The following is a 24,341-nucleotide window of genomic DNA, read 5'->3' as shown; positions in this document are numbered from 1 at the left end:
CTGTTTTTGGAAAGTTTGGGTTTTGGCATTTTTCATTATATTTATTTTAAACTGAGTCCTCTGCATTACATAAAGTCCACAGGGTCCCTGATGGGACTTGTAGCTTTCTCTGGTTTTGTAAAGTACAGGACTTGCTCTGCCCATAGAGCTCTTAAAGGTTGTAAGAGAAGGAATGCACGCAGAACTGCTGCTTAGCACAGTTTTTAAACTCATCAGAAGTTCCAGTTCTGCAGAAGCTTGTTTTGTGACTCCAGATAAGCTCATCTTCATCTCCTAGTGGCTTGGCTCCGTGTAACTCCCTAGCTTACCACTATTGTACATGCACATGTAAGTTTACTCTGCTCATGTGAAATTCAGTGAGCCTTTTTGTAACTTTTATTTTTTAACACCCAAACTGGGGAAGTTATTTTATGTGCTCACATGAAAAGGCTAACATGATTTTTATCTATCTATCTATTTATTTATTTATTTATTTATTTAAATCTGACAGCTTTTTAGACAAGTTAATATTTTAAAATGAGAGTGGTATTGGGAAGAAATGTCATTTTATAAGCTATGTCCTTAACTAAAGAACAGTTTCCAGATGCAAATCTTAGAACCATTTACTTAACCAACTTTTACATAAATAGTCAACCTCTATAAAGTGAAATCTCCTTTATTTTACAGTTGAAGGCAGAGTATGGAAAATGTCAGCAGCAGATTAAAGAGCTGATGAAGAAGTTTAAGGAAGTACAGGCACAGGTACTGTGTGCTAAAGGGTATCTTTAAAACTTATCAGTGAGAATTCAGTTTGCTTTAAGTACACTAATATGGTATCCGATGTATATTGCTTTGAGAGAATAACACAACTAATTAGGTATCTACTGCAATAACTTTCCCAGGAATCTTTAAAGCAAAAGATAGTCACTTGTGCCTTTAGTAGATTACTAGATAAATAAACTTGTGATTCTAAAATTACATACAAAATGTAAGAGAGCCTGTTAGGAACCCTAACTCTATACATTTTAAAAAAAAAAGGGGGGGGGGTGGGAGAGAGAGAGCTAGCTGGTTGCTTCTGGAAAGATGTCCAATTCTTTTGTTGATAATGTCTATTTAATGTATAGTGTCAGGGTCTCTGCAGCCATTCAGAGTAGTTAATCGTGAAGATTAGGGAGTTGAAAGCAAAAAATGAAGACCTGATGCTGAGCACCTTCAACTCCCACTGATGGCAGTGAGAGCTGAAGATGCTCAATGCCTCAGAATTTGTTCCTACATAAGTTTATTTTGTCATGCTTTGCTGAGAACACTCAGATGCCCACTATCAACCCCAGTAGGCCCTGCCATAGACTAATGTTGCCAGGAGAGAATTACAGTCACTGCCCTGTAGAGCTTGCACACTAAATTGTACACTTGATACAATGACAGTGAGAGCAACAAATAGTAGAGGGCCTGGAGCAAAGAAAGATGTGGATTACATCAGTACAATTCTATGGGCACTCAGTATAAAACATGGTTATATCTTGGTCATTATATTTTTTTAATATATCAAAAACACAAGGAACATAAGTAAGAGTAAAGAGTTTTGACTTGTGTAGAGACCATTCATTTGCTGCCTTTTACATAACTGTTGCAATACATTTTGTAGTCTGTTTTAATAGGAATGTCTGTTTTTCTAACTGCTATCATATGTGTCTAATGTTTTTATGCATGTATGAGGGTAAATATTTCAGGCTAATTCTCCATGTATTTTTTTTAAATAGAACTCCATTCTACAAAATGAAAATCAGGCACTTAAAAAGAATATTTCAGCACTTATCAAAACTGCTAGAGTGGAAATTAATCGCAAAGATGAGGAAATCAGTAACCTCCACCAAAGGTACAAGTAGACAAGTCTAATTTATTCTTTACTTTTGAACATAGTTTTATAGCTTTCTGTTTAAAAACTTTATATAAATTTAAAGTGAAAATGAACACAATAAATTGCTGTTTAGTAAATGCGTTGTCTGTTGCTAATCTTAGTACTTTTTTTTTTTTTTTTTTGTCAGAAGTGCTGATCTGAACTCTCTCTGGGTTCTACCCAGGGATCATTGAGAATTTCTAACGGACTGACCATATGCTTAACCTTATCTTTTGGGTCAAGTTTGAACCGGGGAGTTTAATCATCCCATTATGTGTGTGTTTCAGTGTAGACCAGTGGTCTCCAACCTTTTTATGCACAAGATCACTTTTTGAATTTAAGATCAACCCAGGATCTACCCTTCCCTGAGGCCCCACCCCACTCACTCCATTTTGCCCCCTACCTCTGTTGCTCACTCTCCCCCACCCTCACTCATTTTCACCAGGCTGGGACAGGGGGTTAGGGTGGAGGAGGGGTGTAGGCTCTGGGCTGGGGCTGAGGGGCTTAGAGTGTGGGAGGGGGCTCTGGGAGGGCATTTGGGTGCAGGGGGTCATACAGTCACATTATACCCAATCTCAGAATCCACTGGACATTTCATGAATTGTGCTTTTTTGTTAGTGTCATTTGTGGTTTATAGATCCAAAATCCTATAGGGATTGTCAGAAATCAGTATAACATTCTCAACTGTGGGGTGTGCATTGGCTGGGGCAAGGGGTTGGGGTGCAGGAGTGAGGGGTGCAAGTTCTGGGAGGGATTTTGGGTTCAGAAGGGTGCTCCGGGCTGGTGCAGAGTGTTGGGGTGCAGTAGAGAGTGAGCAGTCTGGGAGGGAGTTTGGGTGCAGGAGGGGGCTCCAGGCTGGGGCAGAAGGAGTGGGGTGCAGGAGGGGTTGTGAGGTGTAGGCTCTGGCCGGAAGGCGCTTACCACAGGCAGTTCCCGGCCAACAGTGCAGTGGGGCTCAGGCAAGCTGCCTGCCTACTGTGGCCCCACGCCGCTCCCAGAAGTGGCTGGTTGATAGCATGTCTCTGCGGCCCCTGGGGGGAGGAGGGCAGCGGGTCTCCACGCACTGCCCATGCCCGCAAGTGCCGCCCCCGCAGCTCCTATTGACCGGTTCCCGGTTGGGGAGCCCTGCTCTGCTGCCGGACTTTTAGTGGCCCGGAGATCGCGATCGACTGGCAGAGGCTCCGGGATCAACCAGTCAGTCACGACTGATCAGTTGGTGACCACTGATGTAGACTATCTCATCCATATTTCCACTTCAGGGCTAGTCTACTCTATGGTCTCAGATTGATTAAACCCAGGAAATATTTTTGGCTACTTCTTGCTGGCCTTTCTAGCCAGATATTGAAGAGCTCTACCTCCACTGTTAGTTGCGAGGGGGCTCTCTCTATTAGCAACTTGTCATACTTTGGCTGTCCTAGGCCAGGGAGTTCAAAGTACAAGTGTGTAGACTAGAAAGGAGTTGGCTGTCTGGTTCCTGGACTCTGAGGCTAAGGCACAGGACTGGGACTCTGGAGAGCAAGGTTAAATTCCCAGCTCTGTCACTCACTACCTCTATGACCTCAGGCTAGTCCCTTAGTTTATTTGTGCATCAGTTTATCCATCTGTAAAATGAAAATTTCCCAATCTTATTAAAGGGTATTGTGAGGATAAAACCATTATTTGTGAGATAATCAGATGTTGCAGTGCTGGAGGTCATTAATACCTACATTGTATGAAGTTCTTTTAGAGATGATTATCAGAAGTGCTGTGACTGAGGTCAGAAAATGTTTTTGTCCTTATTCATAGTTGTCATAAGATACTGTCCCCATGAATGTATTTGAATAGTCTGATAAACACACTTTGTCCTATTAGTTTTTTCAACTGATGGCTGTGACAAGTTAGCTGTTTTTTTCACAACCTTGAGTTCAGCATTCTAGATCCCAAAGCTATTGTTTTCTTTCAAAATTTTAATTTATTTTGAAAACCATTTTCAAACTATACTTCTATAAGTCCCCAAAAGATGAGACAATTATTAGCTACTTCAGAAGTGTCCATCATGCACTGTAGGCATAACACATTGTCATCCCCATTTATCTGTAATCCCTTTAGAACATGTTGTAGGAAATTCCTGGTCAAGGGCTGATTTAGTCAACATTATGGGCATTCTCATGGTAATTCCCGACAGACAAATTTTGGGCACATATTTCATGGTAGACTTCATCATCATCATCGTGACTGAAATCTCTCTCTCTCTAAGGAAAAGATGCCTTGTGTTTGAGGCTTTACAAAAGCTACAAAGTGTTATATGCTTAGATACCGTGGTGATGGGTACAGTACAAGAACCTGAATAGAATACAATATACTGGAACTCAAACAATGAAACAGAGTCTTGACCCTTATGTCCAAAAACTTATCTATAGCAATGGTAAATTTGTGAAAAAGTAAACATCTCTGGGTCTTAAGACACAAATCTATAGACAAATCAGACCCATGTATTTCAGTTTTGATGCTTTAATTCCACACAGTGGCCTAGTGATAAAGAAGTATTGGCACATTGTGCCAATATGCAGATTGTTAATCTGCTTAAGCCACTTTACATAGATGTTGAGTGAGAGGGAAATAAAGTGGTTATTTAAAAAATTACTTAGGCCTAGTCTACACTACGATTTTAGGTCGAATTTAGCAGCATTACTTCGATTTAACCTTGACCTCTCCACACGCCAAACCCCCCCCCCTTTTTTTTTTACCTTAAAGGGCTCTTTAAATCGATTTCTTTACGCCACCTCCGATGAGGGGATTACTGCTGAAATCGGCCTTGCCGGGTCGAATTTGGGGTAGTGTGGACACAATTTGATGGTATTGGCCTCCAGGAGCTATCCCAGAGTGCTCCATTGTGACTTCTGTGGACAGCACTCTCAACTCAGTTGCACTGGCCAGGTAGACAGGAAAAGGCCCGCGAACTTTTGAATTTCGTTTCCTGTTTGGCCAGTGTGGTGAGCTGATCAGCACAGGTGATCATGCAGAGCTCATCAGCATGATTTGCACATTGCCCAGCCCATAGTTTGTGAGAAGTCTATGTCCTCATCACTTTCGTCACCGCGCTGCCGTCGCCTCCTCGCCTGGTTTTGGTTTTTGCAGCTTCTGGTTCTGCATATACTTCAGGATAATGCGCATGGTGTTTACAGTGCTCATTTTTGCTGCGGTGATCTGAGCGGGCTCTATGATCCCAGTGCTATGGCGTCTGCGCTGAAAAAAGGCGTGAAACAATTGTCTGCTGTTGCTCTGATGGAGAGAGGGGCGACTGACGACATGGTTTACAGGGAATTAAAATCAACAAAAGGGGTGGCTTTGCATCAAGGAGAAACACAAACAACTGTCACACAGAATGGCCCCCTCAAGGATTGAACTCAAAACCCTGGGTTTAGCAGGCCTGTGATTTCACAAAACAAATCAGGTCAATTTCTTGTTTTGAGCCACTCCATCTATCTTTTACATCTTAGGCTTGCCAGAAGATGGTGCAGTACGACTGCTAGCGATTGTCATCTCCTGGGTGCTCGGCAGAAGATGGGAATGACCTGGCTGAGTCACTCCCATGTCTGCCCAGGTGCCCCTGACTGACTTCACCGAGGTTGGCTAAAATATCACCCAGGAATATGACGATGATGGCTACCAATCGTAATGCACTGTCTGCTGCCAAAAGGCAATGAGCTGCTGCTGTGTAGCAATGCAGTCCCACGTTTGTCAGCACCCAGGAGATGTACGGTGACGGTGAGCTGAGCAGGCTCCATGCTTGCCGTGGTATGGCGTCTGCTCAGGTAACCCAGGAAAAAAGGCACAAAACGATTGTCTGCTGTTGCTTTCAAGGAGGGAGAGGGGGGCCTGAAGACATGTACCCAGTACCACCCACGACACTCTTTTTGCCCCATCAGGCATTGGGATCTCAACCCAGAATTCCAGTGGGCAGCAGAGACTGCGGGAACTGTGGGATAGCTACCCACAGTGCAACCCTCCGGAAGTCGACGCTAGCCTCGGTACTGTGGACGCAGTCCGCCGGCTTAATGCACTTAGAGCATTTTGTGTGGGGACACGCACAATTGACTGTATAAAAATGATTTCTAAAAGAAGACTTCTGTAAATTCGACCTAATTTCGTAGTGTAGACATACCCTTAGATACCATCAAGTTCACAACAAATGTAAATACCCATATACTTTTAGCTGTCAGGCTACATGCCTTTCAGGGTCTGTTGCTCTTGATGGAAATACTGTTCTCCTTGTATTGTTGACTATGATGCCAGAACATAGGTTTTCTACAATTAGCATAATCAAAACAAGCTCATACAGGTATTCAGCAAAGCCCACAGGATTTGATGCAGATGTTGGTGAGTGACCCCAGTGTAGATACTTTCTAGCCATATCAAGCTACTCTCTCTTAGTGTGAAAGGGGACCAGGATTAAAACATCTTGGTGGACGCAGTCACAGCGAACACTTAACGATAGCAAGATGAACTGGTAAAGGTGAGCTATTCTGTCTAATCAGATCTAGATTTCAAACCTAATTAACAGAATACCTAAATAATACTAAGGATTAGGATTTTTACTTACTTTGAAATTTAGTTATTTCTTAATCTCCAATGTGACTTAATCTCAGCTTAATAAGGACAGTGGTATTTTTTTTTGTTTGTTTTTTGGAGGGCAAAATTAAACATTAGCAGTAAATGAAATCAGGCATACTAAAAAAGGAATAAAAATGACAGAGTTCAGAACAAGCAGAGTGCAGGAAAATAGCTTTAGGCAATCACAGCAGCAACAATATTTTATTGACTGGAAAGCAGAAGACCAAAAATAGGGACAAGCACATTTTTTCATCCATAGGCAAATTCCATATTTGGCTGCTAACTGGTCAGCAAATAACATTTCTCTGCTTGGGACTGACATGTATTTGTCTCTCTTTTGCCCTGTAGTTCCTTACAGGTTTGTTCTTAGCTTTGAAGGCACACTTGGATTCAGTTTAGAAGTTGTAGGTATCAGAGGTATCTCATCCCTGGCTCTAAAAACACCTACAAGCATGACTTCTATATGTTATCACTATGCTCTTATTTTGTTTCCTGGATTATGGACTGGCATTTGTTTAGAGTTAGTCACGAGAGTGTAAGAAACATGGCGTTGTTTTTAACCAGTCCCTTTATGTGGAGTGCCATATGCTGGACCTGGCACAAAAGTGTCTAGCTCGGTATTTTTTGCATGCCTCTCACTATCTGCATAGGCTGCACTTTTTTTTTTTTTCCTTCCCCCCTGTGATGACCTTGCAGCAGTTGCACATGGCCTTGATGAGGCTTGATTATCATAATTTACTTGTTTTCTTTTGCGTGCAGCAAGTTTAACACAATAGCTTATTTGCTTATTGGTTTGATCATATTACACCTATTCTTACTGCCTGTCTACATACTGGAAGGTTTGCTATCTGAGTTAGTGTGGTTGATTTTTGTGATCCCTAATGGCATAAGTCCTGATTATATTTGAGGCCATCTCTGAGTCTTGTGCTGATGATTATTGCTTTTTCACTGCTTGGCAATGAAACAGTAATTTCAAATAATAAAACTGATATGTAGAACATGCAATTCTATCTTTCTTGCCCTGTGGTTCCTTATGAATTTGTTTTTGGGATATTTCACCACAAATCTTTTTTTTTTTTTTTTTCTTTTTTCAAATGAGTTGCTTTTTGAGGCCAGGTGAATTGATTGTCCGCTTTTAAATTTCTAGGTGTACTTTTAAAAATAAAGGGTTTTTTTTAATGTCCTAGTTTTATCCAATTAGAAAAAATACAAAAAACATTCAGTGAAAATTGTGAAAGATCAAGCTATGTAGAGCATTAGGCTCCAAGTCTTACTCTATAGCAGAGGTGGGCAAACTACGGGGTCCTGCCTGGCTCTTGAGCTCCCGGCCTGGGAGGCTAGTCCCTGTCCCTCCTCCCCCACAGCCTCAGCTCGCCTGGGCGGCAGGGCTGTGAGCTCCTGCCGGGCAGCACTGCTGAGAGCCACTGGCCTGACCTGGCGCTCTAGACTGCACAGTGGCATGGCTGGCTCCAGCCAGGCAGTGCAGCTGCCAGTCCTGGTGATCTGAGCAGCGTGGTAAGGGAGCGGGGGGTCCCAGGTGGTGGTCAGGGGACAGGGCAGTTGAATGGGTCGGGAGTTCTGAGGGGGGCAGTCAGGGGGCAGGAAGTGGGAGAGGGCAGATAGGGGGCAGGGGCCAGGCTGTTTGGGGAGGCACAGTCTTCCCTACCCAATCCTCCATACAGTTTCAGAATCCCGATGTGGCCCTCAGGCAAACTTTTGGCCTGTCTCTATTTTATAGAATTTCACCTACAAAAGCTGCAAACTTGGAAATTTTAGGATAAATGCCTTGTATTGTAAGCTTTGCTGTCCTTTAGTCAGTATTACTGAATAACAGTGTAAGAAAGAACCAAGGTGTTCATAGAATTTTGGCTGTAGTTAAATTATAACCAAAACAAAAACAAACCTTAATATGATTCTTCTATCTGTTTACAAATAGGCTATCAGAATTTCCCAGTCATCGAAATAACTACACTAGAACGTATCATTCAGGATCAACTAATACACGGTGCTCCGAGATAAATAAAACAAAAGATCCTAAATTCAGAGCTTCTTCTTTAGTAGACAATACAAAGACAGATCATAGACTGAAAACTGACTGTTCTAAAGATGTACATCACAGTTATTCATCTCACAATATGGAGGATGGAAAATCACACTCAGAAAGAAGAAACTCTCCATATTTACTCAGATATCCTCCTGAAGAGCTTTGTAATGACAGTTCTCAGACCTGTTTCCAAAACTTTGACCACTACTTCAATAAGGGTAACAGGAGGGAAAGAGAAATGAAAAATGGTGAGCAGTATAGCAGGGTTAATGACAACAGGTACAAAAGAGATACATACCAGAGCACTGGTAACAGTACAGATAGTGAACAGGGAAACACAGACTCTCATCAAAAGTTGCACATATATTCAGAAAAATCTGGTAAAAGTGAGCTGCAGCAAGAAAATAAGAGCAAAAAGCTGAAATGTAGCCCACCTGTGGAAAATAGAACTGATAGGTGTGTTTCTACGTGGGAGAAACAAACAACCATTAAGGAGAGATCACAAACAGTTGAATCTCAAGGTAATGAAAAGGGTGAAAGGTCACAAAACATAAATAAACAGGACCTTGAAACACATGATAAAGATGAGAAGAATTTTGCACAGAAAAACAAATCAACTGAAAAGCAACAAGAACAACCAAGAAGGTCTGTCCGAGTGAGTAGTCCACATTCAAAGAATGAAGCTGCAAGGAACCCACACAAATTACATAAGTGCCCCGGGGAAGACTGTAAAAGAGGAACAGATGGAGACTGCAAGAGGGATAGAGGAGTAAGTGATCATAGTTCCCGAGAGGCAAGATCTTCACCTTCTACTTCCAGCAACAGAGAGCACAAACACACGCACTCCAAGGAAAGTAGCAGCAGATATGAATGGGAAACTACATATTCAAAATCGGAGAGACACAGAACTGAAGAAAAAAGGAAAAGAGATAAAGAAAACCAGGAAGAAAGTAGGCATCCTAGAAATGAAAAAAAACTAACAAAAGAAATTACACACCAGACTGCAAAAGAATCCAAGAAGGTTACAGATGCTACAAAAAATGAGAGAAACAAATCGTCTAAACCAGAAGAAACACCCAGAGTAGCAGATGGTTTAAAAGAGCACAAAGCTAGAAAAGCTAAAGATGATAAAAATGGAACAAAAAAGGAAGATCTAAAACTAAGCTTTATGGAAAAGCTAAATTTAACTCTTTCTCCTGCTAAAACACAGCCTCTCTGTCAAAATAATGGAATTGAAACAGATTCCAAAAAAGCCAGTAGTGAAGGTAGTACAGAGACCGCAGGGCATACAGAAATGTTAACACCTGCCCAACCTATTAGTATTGCTTCAGTACAGCAAACCAAGGTTCCAGTTCAAACAAACTTGGAACCAAAGACACCTGTTTCTGAGATCAAAAGGAAAACTGAAAATGAAGCTTTGGCAGAAACTCTAGACCTAGTGCAGCCTGAAGCTTTGGCAGAAACAGTGGATGCACTGCAACCTGAACTGACTAATAACACCGTGTCCCTTCCTGAGGCTGGAATAGAGATGGACAAGGCAGACAAAACATGCAAAGCTCCTGAGTTAGAAAGCCCTATGAATCATGATGAAGCTCAGAACATTGATTATGATGACTTGGAGACCATTAGTTCTGATGATTTTGAGTCCCATAGTGTTGCAGATGATATTAGACAAATGAAGTCAGACTCATTAATGCAAGTGGTAGATACCAATGATGGTGTGTCTGGAGAAAGTTTTGAGTATCCTGCCAAGGAAAACAGTGCTTTGAAAACTGTACCTTACAAGGAGGGCGTGACTACATCCAAACCAACTGACAGGGATATACCAACGGATGGGGGCGTACCAGTAATTGATCAAAACACTTGTAATTTGGAGCAAAACTTGCCAGAACCAGAAATCAGTGTAGTAACATCTTCTCATAGTGATAAAATAGATCCTAGAACTAAAGCAAGAGAAACTAACCCAGTTCCTGCTGACGATGACAATTCAATATTAAGCATTGATCTCAATCACTTGAGATACATTCCAAAGATTATCAGCCCACTGAATAGTCCAATGCGACCACTGGCTAAAGCACTCAGGATGGAGAGCCCTTGCAAAGGACTTGTGAAGAGTTATAACAAAGGTATTCAGTTATATTTTATGCTAGTTTTGTTTTTGATTTTTAGATATCTGTCCAAAATATGCATTAGTGGGAAGTAAAGATGATTGTCTCTTAAAGATTTTTAAACCCAGAGAATTCAAGTTTGCTTTGTCTATGCCATTGCTTACTCTTTCATATTCCCCTTTGTATGGGGAGGGGCAGGGGTGTCTATGATTGCCTGATTGCAGTTGGCAATTGGACTTCAGTGTTTGTGATTCACACACATTACATTGGAGTTAAGGAGTGAAGGAATTTGTATTAACCTTACGCAAAATAAACACACACAACACTGCCATTTTAAAAACTTAGTAATTAAAAAGATGGACAGACCAGTTAAGGCATCTCATGTAAGTATCTTAGAGTTTATACATTCAATTAGGGTTGATTCATGAAAATTAATTTTATACAGTTCATTGACAACCATAACTTTGATCCACAATGAATGCATAAACTCTTCCATCGTATACAGCAATCATTGTATTTGTTGGCTTCTATATACCTGTTTTTTTCAAAAGGAATTAAACCCTACCTTAAATGGAAAAAATGATAGGAACCCAAACTATTGAATCGTTACTGACACCTCCATCATAATTTGCACTTCTGTGGCAAAGGATCTCACTGCTATAACAACACTTAGTGAATTAAGCTGTCCAACATCCTAGTAGAGTAGAAAGTAGAAGTAGCTTTAGTCTGATTGAAAGTTTTCCATCAACATTGTTTTTCAACAGAAGATTGGTGTTTTGTTTAAATGAATTGCTTTGCAAAAAGTGTTTGGTTTTCTGTGGAAAATTTAGATTTTTGTTGAAATACACAATGCTCACAAACCAAAATATTTAATAAAAAATTGTGATTTTGAAATGCTGCTGCAGTGTCTCATGGGAGTTGCAGTTCTGGTGCCGCATGCTCCCATTCTCTTTTATGAGCTAGGATCTGCAGCTGGACTTGATCTCCTGTGAGACACGTTGACTTCTCTCCAAGAAAGGAGACTGGTGCATTATGGGAGATGTCCTACCAGAAAGGTCAGCCTGTAGAGGAGAATGGGAGCACAAGGCACCACAGTGGCATTTTCAGAATTGCATTTCAGCTGAAAACCAAAATATTAAAATTCTTGCCTAAAATTTAAAATTTTCCATTGGGGGATGGGGGAACATGCACACACTTTCTGATCACCTCTAGTGATATCCCTAGTTACAGATGGGAGACTAGGATCAAAGGGGGCAAATTTTTAAAGGTACTGAGGGGCCTAAAGAGGCAGATCAATGCTTAGATGCTTTTGAAAACCCCACCAGATGTCGATCTCATCTTGAGGTGCCTAAATAACTAAAAATTTGGCCCCAAATGACTTACCTCTGGGAAAGATGGGAATTGGAGTTCCCAACTTCCAGGGATGTGTGTTATCCACCAGACTATCCTTCCCCTTGCCCCTTATCCAGTCCCTCCGCCCCCTTACCATACCGCTCAGAGCACTAGGACTGGCAGCTGCTCCGCCCAGCCAGAGCCAGCCACACCGCCACACTGTCTAGAGCACTGGGGCAGGCCAGTGTCTCTTGCAGCCGTGCTGCCCGGCAGGCGCTCGCAGCCGCCCCTGCCCAGAGCGCTGGCGGCACAGCGAGCTGAGGCTGCAGGGGAGGGGGGACAGCAGGAGAGGAGCTGGGAGCTAGCCGCTCCGGCCGGGAGCTCAAGGGCCAGGCAGGATGGTCCTGCGGGCTGGATGTGGCCTGCAGGCAGTAGTTTTCCCACCTCTGCTCTAATAGTAATAGTTATTACATCCCTTTTTGACAGGCAAGAAGTTTATAGTCTCCCTTAGTCCAGAAATTCAGTACTCCTCTCTATTATAACTCCTGCTTAATTCTCCCAGGATACACTTTATGCATAGGCTGCTGCTTTATTTTGACACCTTTTACTTTTTATTTTAGTTTATTAAAAATTTGGTTAAGTGGAAAGTTCAGGAGGGTTATCGCGTAAAGGAAGCTGAAGAATATTGTTTAATAACAGTAAAAGTTGCAAAACTTGTAGAAGGTAATTAAATGTTATGTAACAGTCAGAGATCTTTGTCTCCATTCCTTTCCAAAAATCGTTACTGGAATAACAGTTTTACTGCTCTGGAAGCGATATAAAATGGATGTCCAAGAACACTGGCTTCAAAGTGGTGACCACAGAAGAATGTTTGTTTGGGGAAAGCAATTATTTTGAATTCATATTTTCTCTTGTTTTTGACACTAAAAGTGAGATGTCAGTGAGCAAAAGAATATCTAATACCTATGTAATTAAAAATATAAAAGAATTTAATGACCAACAAACAAACCCAAACAGCTAAAAATCTTAATCAAATAGTATTTACCACTTAATTACACACATGTAGATATTTTGTTTTTATAAGGGGGAGCCAAAATCTGTCTCTTGTAGCCTGATATTGTACTAAGCCTAATCAGATGACTTAAAAAAACAAAACAACAAACAAACAAAAAAACTCCCAATGGATTGGTTTTAAAATAAGGTATTAAAAATTGAAAGATCAAACAATTGGTAAACTTGATTGTGAGGGGAAAAATAAGCAATTTTTGAGTTAGGAGTATTAAAAAAAAAAAAATCCTGACCTTTCCCCTTGTCTCCCACATTTCTGTAATTCAAACAGCTGAACTAAACGCTTGTTTATCAAAAATTAATAGGAGAAAGAATCTCTTATGCTGTAGAGTTCGATTTAACCTATTTATCTTAAAGTTATCAGCAACTGAAATGAACTTATAGTGTGATGGGGCCTGATCGTTACTTAGTAGATTCATAGATTTTAAGGACAGAAGGAACTATTACATCCCTTTTGGTAGCCCTGATGCAGAGAAATGAATGCCAAAGTAAATAAGTGATTTATGCTACATATTTTGACCTTATTATTAAACCAGTAAAAGAAAGCCAGAATTCATGTGTAAAACTTGTTACGCTTCATGGTTTCATAGTTGGACTCTAAAGACACAGCCTTGCACAATATTAGCATAACAAATAACTTACTGGCATAAAGAGTAAAATAGTGAAAATTTTCACACATTTTATTTTTCTTCAAAAGATTTTCAGTGCAGACCATAATGTTTTTACCAAACAAAACTTGCATAATCCATACTTGTTTTTAATCTTAAAGACTGAAAAAATCCCACTGACATCAATGGGAGCAGAATGAGGTACTTATTTTTTATCTGTAATCTGCTTTCTCAATGTTGTTCATATCTACCAGAGTTTAAGATCAAATATACTGAGTAGAAGCTGACAGTTCTAAACAGTTAAGCACGCAGTTCTAATAAAAGATAAACCACTGAGTCTTCTCGTTTTTTCCTAAAATGTTTGCTCTGTGTGGAATTTGTGTGTTTATGGATGGTTAACAAACTATTCTCTCTTTATAGATTTAACTCCTGAAAGCACAGTTGCCTGTCCCTCAAAGACTCTGTCAAATGAAGTAAATAAAGAAAATCAAAAGCCAGTTTGCTCACCTGATAAACACTTAGAGATGGAGTCCCAGCTGAACATATCCTCAGATGAATTAGAAGAAGGAGAAATTGTAAGTGATGATGAAAATCCCAAATCAGAAAGAAACTCTGAGACTAGTAAAATATCAAGGGGAAGAGCTTCTCCTGAAACACACAATTTGAGCAGCAGTCCACATAACCAAATGAATAAAACTTCATCTTGCAATGAAGATAGTGGAAAATTAGCTTACAAAAAAGGAAATGCAAACAAAAGTAGAGAAAAAAATAAAACTGGAGCTACCAGATCGTCGAAAGAAAGAAAGAAAAATAAAACTGTGAGCATTGCTTGCCTTGAAAAAATAGTTCAAATTATTCTTGAACCTTCTACTGTACAAGAAATTATGCAGATGTTAAAGGCTATACGAAAACAGATAAGAAAAAATTATATGAAGTTCAAGATGCATTTCCCAGTTCAGCATTTTCACAGAATTATAGAATCAGCAATTTTGAATTTTACGTCATTGATAAAGTACCTAGATTTTTCCAAGATGTCTAGATTAGGTGAGACTTTAAAATTGACTCTCTGTGAAACTATAGAGTCTAAACTAAGGCATGTTAAAAAGAATGCAACAGTGGAACAACTTTTTGAACAACAGCTGACAGATATGAAAAAACAGTTGTGGAAATTTGTGGATGAACGGCTTGATTACTTATTTGAAAAAATAAAGAGAATTCTGGTAAAACTCAGTGATTTAGTAAGCATCGGAAATGAGACTGATGAAGGGAAGCTTGAAATCATAACTACACAAAAACAGAAATGCACAACAGGTCATAAAAATGATGTACAGAAATCCAGGAAAAAGTCCCAAAAAGTAAAATCTCAAAAGTCTGAAGAATATGTCCTTCCTAAACCAGTGGTAAGTTATCAACCATTTAACAAGTGCCACCATGACAAAAATAAAACAGATGCACCAAAAAATGTGATTACAAAATGTCTAAATTCCATTGATAATACAAGGAACTCTCAAACCCAAGTGCTTCCCTCTAAGGAAAATAATTTACAAGGCACCCTAACTCCACTGAAAAGTGCAAGATATGAAAAGGAAGGCTTTCACATGGTCAGAGATGCTCACAAGTCTGATTTTAATTATGAACTTCTGACAGAACAGCAAACTTCTAGTCTTACATTTAATCTAGTGAGTGATGCACAAATGGGTGAAATATTCAAAAGTTTGTTACAAGGCTCTGATCTTTTAGAAAAAAGCATCAGCAGCATTGATACGGATCAGTGGGAGTTCAGGACACCAGAAAAACAGATCCTGGAAAGTCAGAAATACAGAAATAATCCTGCTTCTGTTATAGAAGAGGCAGTTCCAATAGAGGCTTGTGTGAAATCTAGACCAGTAGAGGGTATTAATTGGCCTGCGGTTTCACCTGAAAGAGCCTCATCTTTATCATCTAGACTTCAGATGCCAGTTGATCCAGATGTTCTGGATGAAAGCTGTATGTTTGAAGTTCCTCCAAGTGCAGTTTCCAGCAAAGATGATGAATGCAGTTTACAAAGGAATAAGTCATTTATTTCTTCTATACTCCTTGAAGATCTAGCAGTTTCTTTAACTATTCCATCACCTTTGAAATCGGACGCTCATCTTAGCTTTCTGAAACCTGAAAACACATCCGGTTCAACTCCTGAGGGAGTTCTTAGTGCACATTACAGTGAAGATGCTCTTCTTGAAGAAGAGGATGCCACTGAACAAGACATTCATTTGGCTTTAGAATCTGATAACTCAAGTAGTAGATCAAGTTGTTCTTCATGGACAAGTCGGCCCATTGTTCCTGGTTTCCCTTGTGACCCCAGCCTACCAATGCAAGCAGTAATAATGGAGAAATCCAATGATCATTTCATTGTTAAGATAAGACGTGCAGTGCCTTCTATATCACCAACCCTTGATCAGACTACCCTGCCAGAGGAGTCACTGGTATCCTTAACCAAGAAAGAAAAGGAAGAAATTATATCTGCCAGAATAAAAAAAGATAATCAGGATACCACAGGCACAACTGTTGAAGAAAAAGATTCTAAGAGCGATATCAATGTCATTGATTCCACTGATGAGCTACATAATGTCAGTGCTAGACAAGAACAAGCTCATGATTTGCCTGAGCCCCTTAAGGAGCCACATAGTGCCACTAGAAAAGATGAAGCTCCTAACTTGTATAATCCCTTTTCAAAAGCATCAAACAAAAATAGCCATGGTAGTGAAAACACAAGTGAAGACTTTAAGCTGTCTCAGATGTATGAATTGAAAGTGCCTGAAAACAAGAGAGAAAGTCCTGTTAAAGCTGAAGTTGCTTTTCCTTCTGAATGCAGTGTTGATGCATATATAGATTTGACAGAAGATATTGCCAATGAAAGTGAAGTAGATTTATGTAATCTTGCAGTGGAATCGACTTTAAAAGTTACAGAACAGGAAATTCATATAGGAAACTTAGATAAGGGTGATACGAAGGAAGAACCATTGGAGTGCAGTGTTAATGCATATATCGATTTAACAGAAGAGCTTTCCAGTGAGATTAAAGCAGATGAGTGCAACTCTAAAACAAAATCCACTTTAAATGTTGATTTGGGATGCCAGACAAGTCTTGATAAAACTAGCAAAAAGAGGAAAAAGGAGTCTGTAACAGACAATTCCAAGTCAAAAAAACCAAAAAAGGAAACTGAATCAGCTAGTGAAAGAAATGATAAAAGTAGTAAGAAGTCTGAGGAGAAAGGTTTAACTCCCAAAAGATCTTGCAGTAAGAGGACTGAATTGCCTGAGAATAAAGATCCTTCAACTTCCTCCACATCGCCACGAAGTCTATATGCCAAAAACATCATTAAAAAGAAAGGAGAAGTAGTTGTTTCTTGGACAAGGTAAGAGGATTGACTGTATACTATTTTGGTGGGGGATAGAGTCTGGGGACATGTTTGAAGTATAGGGATAAAAATTAATTTTAGCTGGTGACTGAAGTTCCATATTTCTACAGAATAAACACAGTAATGGCCACAGCAGTGCAAGCCTCCCCGTGCTGCTATAAATTGAGCCTACCTCAGCCTTGTTCAGAAAGGACCTCCTAGGTTGTGAGAGTGATCTAGTCTTCATATCCATTTAGTTGTTGATCTCTCTTCTGAGGGTGCCAGTTAATGGTGCTAGTGGTTGTGTGGATTGTGGGGTTTTTTTTGGTTTTAAACCATATTGATATCTGTTCACTGGAAATGGGTCGGAGACACCAACTCGTTTCACAGTCCACTGAACAGCTTTTGGAAGATAGTGTTTTTCAGTCACTTCATGTGGGTTGGAATCAGAAAGGTGTCCAAACGGAGATGGGTTCCATATATCATAATTTCTGATTTATCTAGCCTTCCAGCAGTGGATTTTTTTTTTTTTGGTTAATGTTGGGAATTACAGATGAAATTCAATGTTGATAAATGCAAAGTTAAGCATATTAGAAACCATAATCCCAACTATACTTACAAAACAATGGGGTCTAAATTGGCTGTTACCACTCAAGAAAGAGATCTTGGAGCCATTATGGATAGTTCTCTGAAAACATCCTATCAATGTGTAGCAGCAGTCAGAAAAGCTAACAATGTTAAGAACCATTAGGAAGGGGAAGATAATGCCTCTATATAAATCCATGGTATGCACACACCTTGAATATTGTGTGCAGTTCTGGTCACCCCATCTCAAAAATGGTACAGTGAAGTGCCACAAAAATGGTTAAGGGTGTGGAACAGCTTCCATATGAGGAGAGATTGAAAACACCGGGATTGTTCATCTTGGAAAGAAGACAACGATATGATTGAGGTCTATAAAATCATGAATGGGGTGGAGAAAGTGAATAAGGAAGTGTTATTTACTACTCCTCATAACACAAGAGGTCAGCCAATGAAATTTAATAGGCAGCAAGTTTAAAACAACACAAAATACTACTTCCTACAATCTTTGAAACTCGTTGCCAGGGGATACTGTTAAGGCCAAAAGTATAACTCGATTCAAGGTAGAATTAGATATATTCATGGAGGATTGGTTCATCGATGGCTGTTAACCAGGATGGTCAGGGATGCAACCCGGTGCCCTGAGTGTCCCTGAACCTCTGGCTGCCAGATGCTGGGACTGGACAGCAGGAGATGGCTCACTTGATAATTGTCCTGTTCTGTTTGTTCCCTTTGAAGCATCTTAGAGAGACAAGTTAGGTCAGGTAATATCTTTTATTATTGGACCAACTTTTGTTAGTGAGAGTGACAAGCTTTTGAGCCACACAGTGCTACCGTTTAGGTCTGGGCTTGTGTGGCTTGAAATTTTATCTCTCTCTCTCTCCCCAACAGAAGTTGGTCCAAAAAAGAGATTACCCACCTTGCCTCTCTAATATCTGGGGGTCGACACAGATGCAACTGCACTGCATACAACTTTGAAGCATCTCACATTGGCCACTGTCAGAAGACAGGATGCTGGATAGATGGACCATTGGTCTCATCCAATATGGCCCTTTTTATGTTCTTATATAACACTCCTAAATTTTTAACATGAAACCTTTTGACCTAACCATATTTTGTTTTATTTTGAAGTTCTCATTGATTTATTCAGAAAGTTAGTTGTTCCTACAAGTGTGTGATTTTTAAAATTGAATACATCATAACTGTTGCTTGAAACAAGCAAATGAGTTAAGACAGGGGTGGCCAACCTGCGGCTCCAGAGCCACTTGCGGCTCTTCAGAAGTTAATATGCAGCTCCTTCTATAGGCACCAACTCTGGGGCTGGAGCTACAGGCGCCAACTTTCCAATGTGCCGGGGGGGGCAGGGGGAAGGTGCTCACTGCTCAACCCCTGGCTCTGCCACAGGCCCTGCCCGCACTCCACCCCTTCCTGCCCCTCCCCTAAGCCTGCAGTGCCCTCGTTCCTCTCCCCCAGAGCCTCACGCCACGAGACAGTTCATCGGGGAGGGAGAGGGAGGTGCTGATCAGAGGGAATGCTGGTGGGTGGGAGGCGCTGGGAGCAGGGTGGGGGAGCTGATGGGGGGGCTGCTGACATAATACTGTGGCTCTCTGGCAATGTACACTGGTAAATTCTGGCTCCTTCTCAGGCTCAGGTTGGCCACCCCGAGTCAAGATGTTGAGAGTGCTGCAATTTCTGATTTATGAAATCTGTTCTAATTCAAATACCTGAAGCTTTCTCCTCCTGCTGAACTACCTTCTAAAAGATTATGAAGAGTTCATTTTAAATAGCCAGTCGTCACATAAGTTTAATTTTTTATACTTTGAGCTGTTGTGGAATTTCTAAATAACATACTTTGCACTTATTAGTATGTAGCACATTTTATCCAAAGATTTCACAACCAAACAATTGACTCCTCACAGCCACTCTGTGAAGGGGGTATATATGCCCATTTTACAGATGGCTACACTGAGGCACAAAGAGGTTATGAGCTATCCAAAGATCACATAGTGAATCAATGGCAAATTTGGGAATAGAATCCTAACTCTTTTCTGCTTTGATCACTCTACTCCTATGTAGATAATAGGAGTGTAGGGAAATGGAAATAACTGGTACTCTTAAGAGTAGCGTGTTTGTTGACTTTTTGAGTCTGGAGCAGGGATCAGCAACCTTTGGCCCGTGGCCCGCCAGGGTAAGCACCCTGGCAGGCCGGGCCGGTTTGTTTACCTGCCGCATCCGCAGGTTCAGCTGATCATGGCTCCCACTGGGCATAGTTTGCCACTCCAGGCCAATGGGGGCTGCGGGAAGCGGCGCGGGCCGAGGGATGTGCCAAAGGTTGCCGATCCCTGGTCTGGAGCATTCAAAATGTGGGATCTGAGTTCTGCACAAATGGTAGAAAGCTAGGGGTTAACATAGTAGTACAGTGCCCTATGAAACGAGAAGACCATGGTTTTGAATGCTATAGACCTAGGCTCTAAGTCTCTACGCTGAGTTTACTTCATTGCCCTTTTGATTGTACAAATATAGGGGAAGAATGAGAATCTTTTATTCCAAAAATGTAGTCTGCCTGCATATGTACATTAACATGTGCTTGTATGCAACAACACTGCTGTTAGCTTTACGTCAGTAAAAGGAAATGCCTGCCATCAGTTTCATAGCACTGTTTTAATTAACGTTTCATAGTTTGGGAACAGTGGGGTTTTGTGTGTCAAAGTAATGTTTAGAAATTAAATTAATCCTGGAATTTATTTCTTTAGAAATGATGACCGAGAAATTCTATTGGAGTGTCAAAAAAACGGACCATCAGGAAAAACATTTATTTCCGTAGCTGCTAGGCTAAACAAAAGCCCAAATCAGGTATATATATTTATTCTAGTTGGACTAGCTACCGTATAACTACATTACTAATTGCATAGTCCTGGAACAATATTTTTCTTCAAAACACTTAAGGACAGAGATGTCAGGTTTCAAAAATTTAGGAATTATTTTTGTTCTTGTACATGTAGTTGGGGATTGGAAGAAGGGGAAATCTCTCAGATTCTCTTGGGTTTTATTATTTTGAATCATAAGCATTCGTCTTTTGTATGTCTCAAGTCCTTAGGCAGGAATACTATGTCAAAAATAAAGTAGTACTGGACTCCTATCTGTTTTGAATCTCAGTAATTATGATGGAGAATGAAGATTTCAATCACTGAAAGTGTAAAGTGGAGCAGAAGACTCATTTACTGTCATGTTCCTAAATCCTTTGGGCACTTTTGAAAAATCTCCGCCTAAAATTCACAAAACAAACTAATGAGGAGTTGAGAGAGACAAAAGAACAAAAAAAATCTAGATAGGTTTACATCTAGAAATTCTAATACTGGAGGATTAATCTGACCTGGTAGATACTGAAATCCAGAACACTAATAATGTGTGTTTTGTTTTTTTTCCTCCTTAGGTTTCAGAAAGATTCAAGCAGTTAATGAAGTTGTTCAAAAAGTCGAAGTGCAAGTAGTATTAAGCAAGCTGCTGTTGTGGTACAGGGTTTTGCTGTTATCAGCAACGACTGACTACTCAAAGTACACACTTACGGATACTATGGGAAGTATCCAAGTCAGAACACCTAGTTCAGTAAGCTGGTGCACAGTCATTTTATTAGGTCACTCTTCCCCATACAGTAGAAATGCTTTATCTCGTCTCAAATAGCAACAAGCATTCATTCTTTCAGCCTCTCAATAGTATGTCAGCCATATGTGGGGAAAACAAAAACCAAACAAAACCAGCAGGCTGATTGAAAGAGAAAATTCCTGTACAAATGGAACAGTGTAAATTCAAAACTGCAGAAACTCGGTTGTTGGTTAAACTTGTTACATAACTGAAGAAACCTGCTCAGTCAAAAGAAGCTAGTGAAACTTATTAAAGGTGCTGTGAACAGACTTTGTGTGACATTGTGAAACATGGGTTTTATAAACCTAAATAATTGCCTGGAGTCCAATTGCTAGGAAATCTTCAAAACATCAAAATATTCTTTTAGGTGTTTTTTTTTTTTTTTTCCTTCAAATGTGACCTTAAAATACAGTTCCTAATAGGAATAATCCTGAAATCTGTTGTTCTAGTAACTGGATTATCACATAATGAGATAGTTGATCCTTTCCAACTACATGAATTGCTAACAGTGGAATTCATGTTGGGGGGAAAATCGGACATTGCGTCAAGCAGTTAAACTAGTAATTAATTCAATGGCCAGTTTTTCAGATGACTGCTTACATTCTGAGATTGACTGCTGTGGAGTATTCCTTTACTAAGGGCTATTTTGAAGGTGAAAAAGTGGCTGCTCAGACTCTGTTTCAAAAATCCTTGTCTGTTAAATGTTGAACAGCTGAATTTTTCCTTCAGAAGAAATGTATAGGTAATACAAATTTACAAAAAGTTCATGTCATTTTGCCAAAAGTTTATCCTCTCTAATTTGCATCTTAGAAATAGCCATTTATTTAAATAGCATCCTTCAATATGTGGGAGGTTTTGGCACTAAAATTTAATATGAATTAATCACCTTAATTTAAATGGTTTAGAAACATGGACTTTTGCAATTGCCTTGTAAAAGGCAATTTCATATTTATTGCCAGGGGAAAATCATTTTCTAAACAGCCACTGAAAGCCTACGTCTATTTAAAACACTTGAGCAGCATCATGTCAATCTTCAAAAGTTTCCTTGCATAAGATGTCTAACTGTATGTGTTTAACTCTTTAAAATCTTAGAAATTGTTATCTTTTTAAATGTTAGTATACTGTCTTTAAAATACACGTTACCATTTTATAGGTTTTTAATAAAAGTTTCTTTACAGATGCCTGTTTATTCACAGTCTGCTAATTATGCACTGGACAAATTTGTAATGTGAATAAATAGATGTCCGGGTTCAAGACCAGATTCTATGGTCTTTACTCCATCAAAACATAAATTGAAATAACCTGGAGTTTTGCCTGAATAAGAATCTCACCCTGGTTTACTAACTTCAGTTTCGTGTTACAATTTGGGTTGGCTTACATTTTTCCAAAAGCCAACAAACCCTTATTATACCATCAGCATGACATATGTTATTCCCTTGTCACATATGTCCTCAGAGGAACAACATATTAGACATACATATGTTGTAACAAATATATTAGAACTAGAAGCCCAATAGACTGTCGGATTATTCCTTGACAATTCTGCTGTTATGTTTTCTGTTTTGCGAATATTACCTATGGAGTCATGACTGTTATATTGCTAGAATGTATGAAACCTATGTTTTATATAGCACCCTATACAATGTTAGAAGTAGTGAATTATTTAAACATAGGTTGTGGTGTTGCAATTGGAAGTTTTCCATCTTATAGACACTTGCCACTAAAACTGGATTGCTTTTAATGATAAAATTCTGTCCTAAGGCACACAAGGCCGCTCCCAGTGATTTCAGTGGGAGTTTTTGTATGTGTATCCGTATTTGGCCCTAAAAATTATTTGTTCCAATTGTTAAAACTATAAGTAAACTGATTAACAAGTCTGTTCTCTGTATATTCAGTTTGCAGAGTTGCATTTGCTTGCTCTTTTGGAATAATTAGAAGTTGCTGCTGGGGCATGTTCAAAAAAAATTCTCTTTATAGAACAAAATGTGTACAGTATCAAAGGCACTAAAGAAAAGCTAATGGCTTTCAGTGCGTGATCCTCTTCTTCCCTCTCACAAAAGCAAGCAATAAATATTATTATAAAGCACACTTGGCCCCTCTTTCTGTTTCTCTACATTCATAACTAAGAAAAATGATTGGTTTAGTTCTAACTTGAATTCCTTTGTTGTAAATTGTTAAACTATTTTTTTAAATGTTGCCTATTGTAAGTATGTGTACAGGTTCCCATATGGCTATGTAAAATATCTTGTGTATATATGTGTATATATAGCTTTATTTAGCCAAAGATTTTTAACTATGTAAAACTCCAAGTTTATTTTGTATAAACTGTTAGTTTGCTTACTGTAAGAGCAATGCAAAAAATAATAAAACCTTGTAAAGTTCACACTTACGTTCTTGTTGATCAAATGTTGGCTTGAAGTGTTTTGTACTATTGTTTATAATTTATTTCTTCAATAAGAATTTTGATACCATATATGCAAAATGTACTGTATGTAAACCTACAGTCTAACTTGTAAACCTCAGGTAAATTAAAACAACTTGTCTGAATTACTGTTGGCTAATGGTGTGGCAACTGCTATGCAGCAGCATTAAAGCTGCTTCTATAAATGAGGATGTTGGGGGAGTTCTTCTCTCTTTGCTCCACATGAACAATAAACATAAGTGCTTAGCCAGCACTCTGATTACTTGAATTATGTATTGGCTTATTTTGAAGTGAACTATTAATGTGTTAAACATTTGTGTCTACAAAATGACTAGATGGGAAACTGAACCCTCCTTAAAAACAAACTCAAATGTTTCTTAAAATATTTGAGAATTATATAGTTTCCCCTCCCTCTTTCCAAAGTGTACGTAGTGTTGCTGTGAGATTAACATCTAAATTTAGTACCACATGAGGAAGACGGTTTTCCATGGAAAGTAGATAATCTAGTAACTTCCCTACCTCCTCTCCAAAAAAATTTTTTTTTTTAAATAATTGTAATCTGACTTGCTATTTAGGAGTAAATCCTTCCATCAGGTAGAAGCAGAGAGACACAAGCCACCTCATATAGAGCTGAACCATTCTGTTGGGTAGAAACTAATGCATTCAGCTGGCAATAGCATTAAGGGGTTT

General features: G+C 39.5%; 1 protein-coding gene across 2 annotated transcripts in view; it reads left to right on the top strand.

Moving 5' to 3' along the window:
• Positions 1-24,035, top strand: part of CASP8AP2 (caspase 8 associated protein 2) — a 30,147-nt gene extending 6,112 nt beyond the window's left edge. The window contains exons 5-10 of one of the 2 annotated variants that reach the window (XM_039531594.1): positions 667-741; positions 1,740-1,855; positions 8,406-10,639; positions 14,050-17,023; positions 20,341-20,440; positions 21,021-24,035. In XM_039531594.1, the coding sequence (XP_039387528.1) occupies positions 667-741; positions 1,740-1,855; positions 8,406-10,639; positions 14,050-17,023; positions 20,341-20,440; positions 21,021-21,077 (5,556 nt within the window). In that variant the 3' untranslated portion in view covers positions 21,078-24,035. Of the gene's footprint in view, positions 1-666; positions 742-1,739; positions 1,856-6,297; positions 6,372-8,405; positions 10,640-14,049; positions 17,024-20,340; positions 20,441-21,020 lie in introns of those variants that run through there. The other variant, XM_039531595.1, reaches the window with a different exon arrangement.
• Positions 24,036-24,341: the final 306 nt, after the last annotated feature.

The sequence above is a fragment of the Mauremys reevesii genome, linkage group 3 (assembly GCF_016161935.1).
Source record: "Mauremys reevesii isolate NIE-2019 linkage group 3, ASM1616193v1, whole genome shotgun sequence".
NCBI classification, from domain to species: Eukaryota; Metazoa; Chordata; order Testudines; family Geoemydidae; genus Mauremys; species Mauremys reevesii.
The sequence above is the reverse complement of the archived record's forward strand: the minus strand, read 5'-3'. Positions and strand labels throughout refer to the sequence as shown.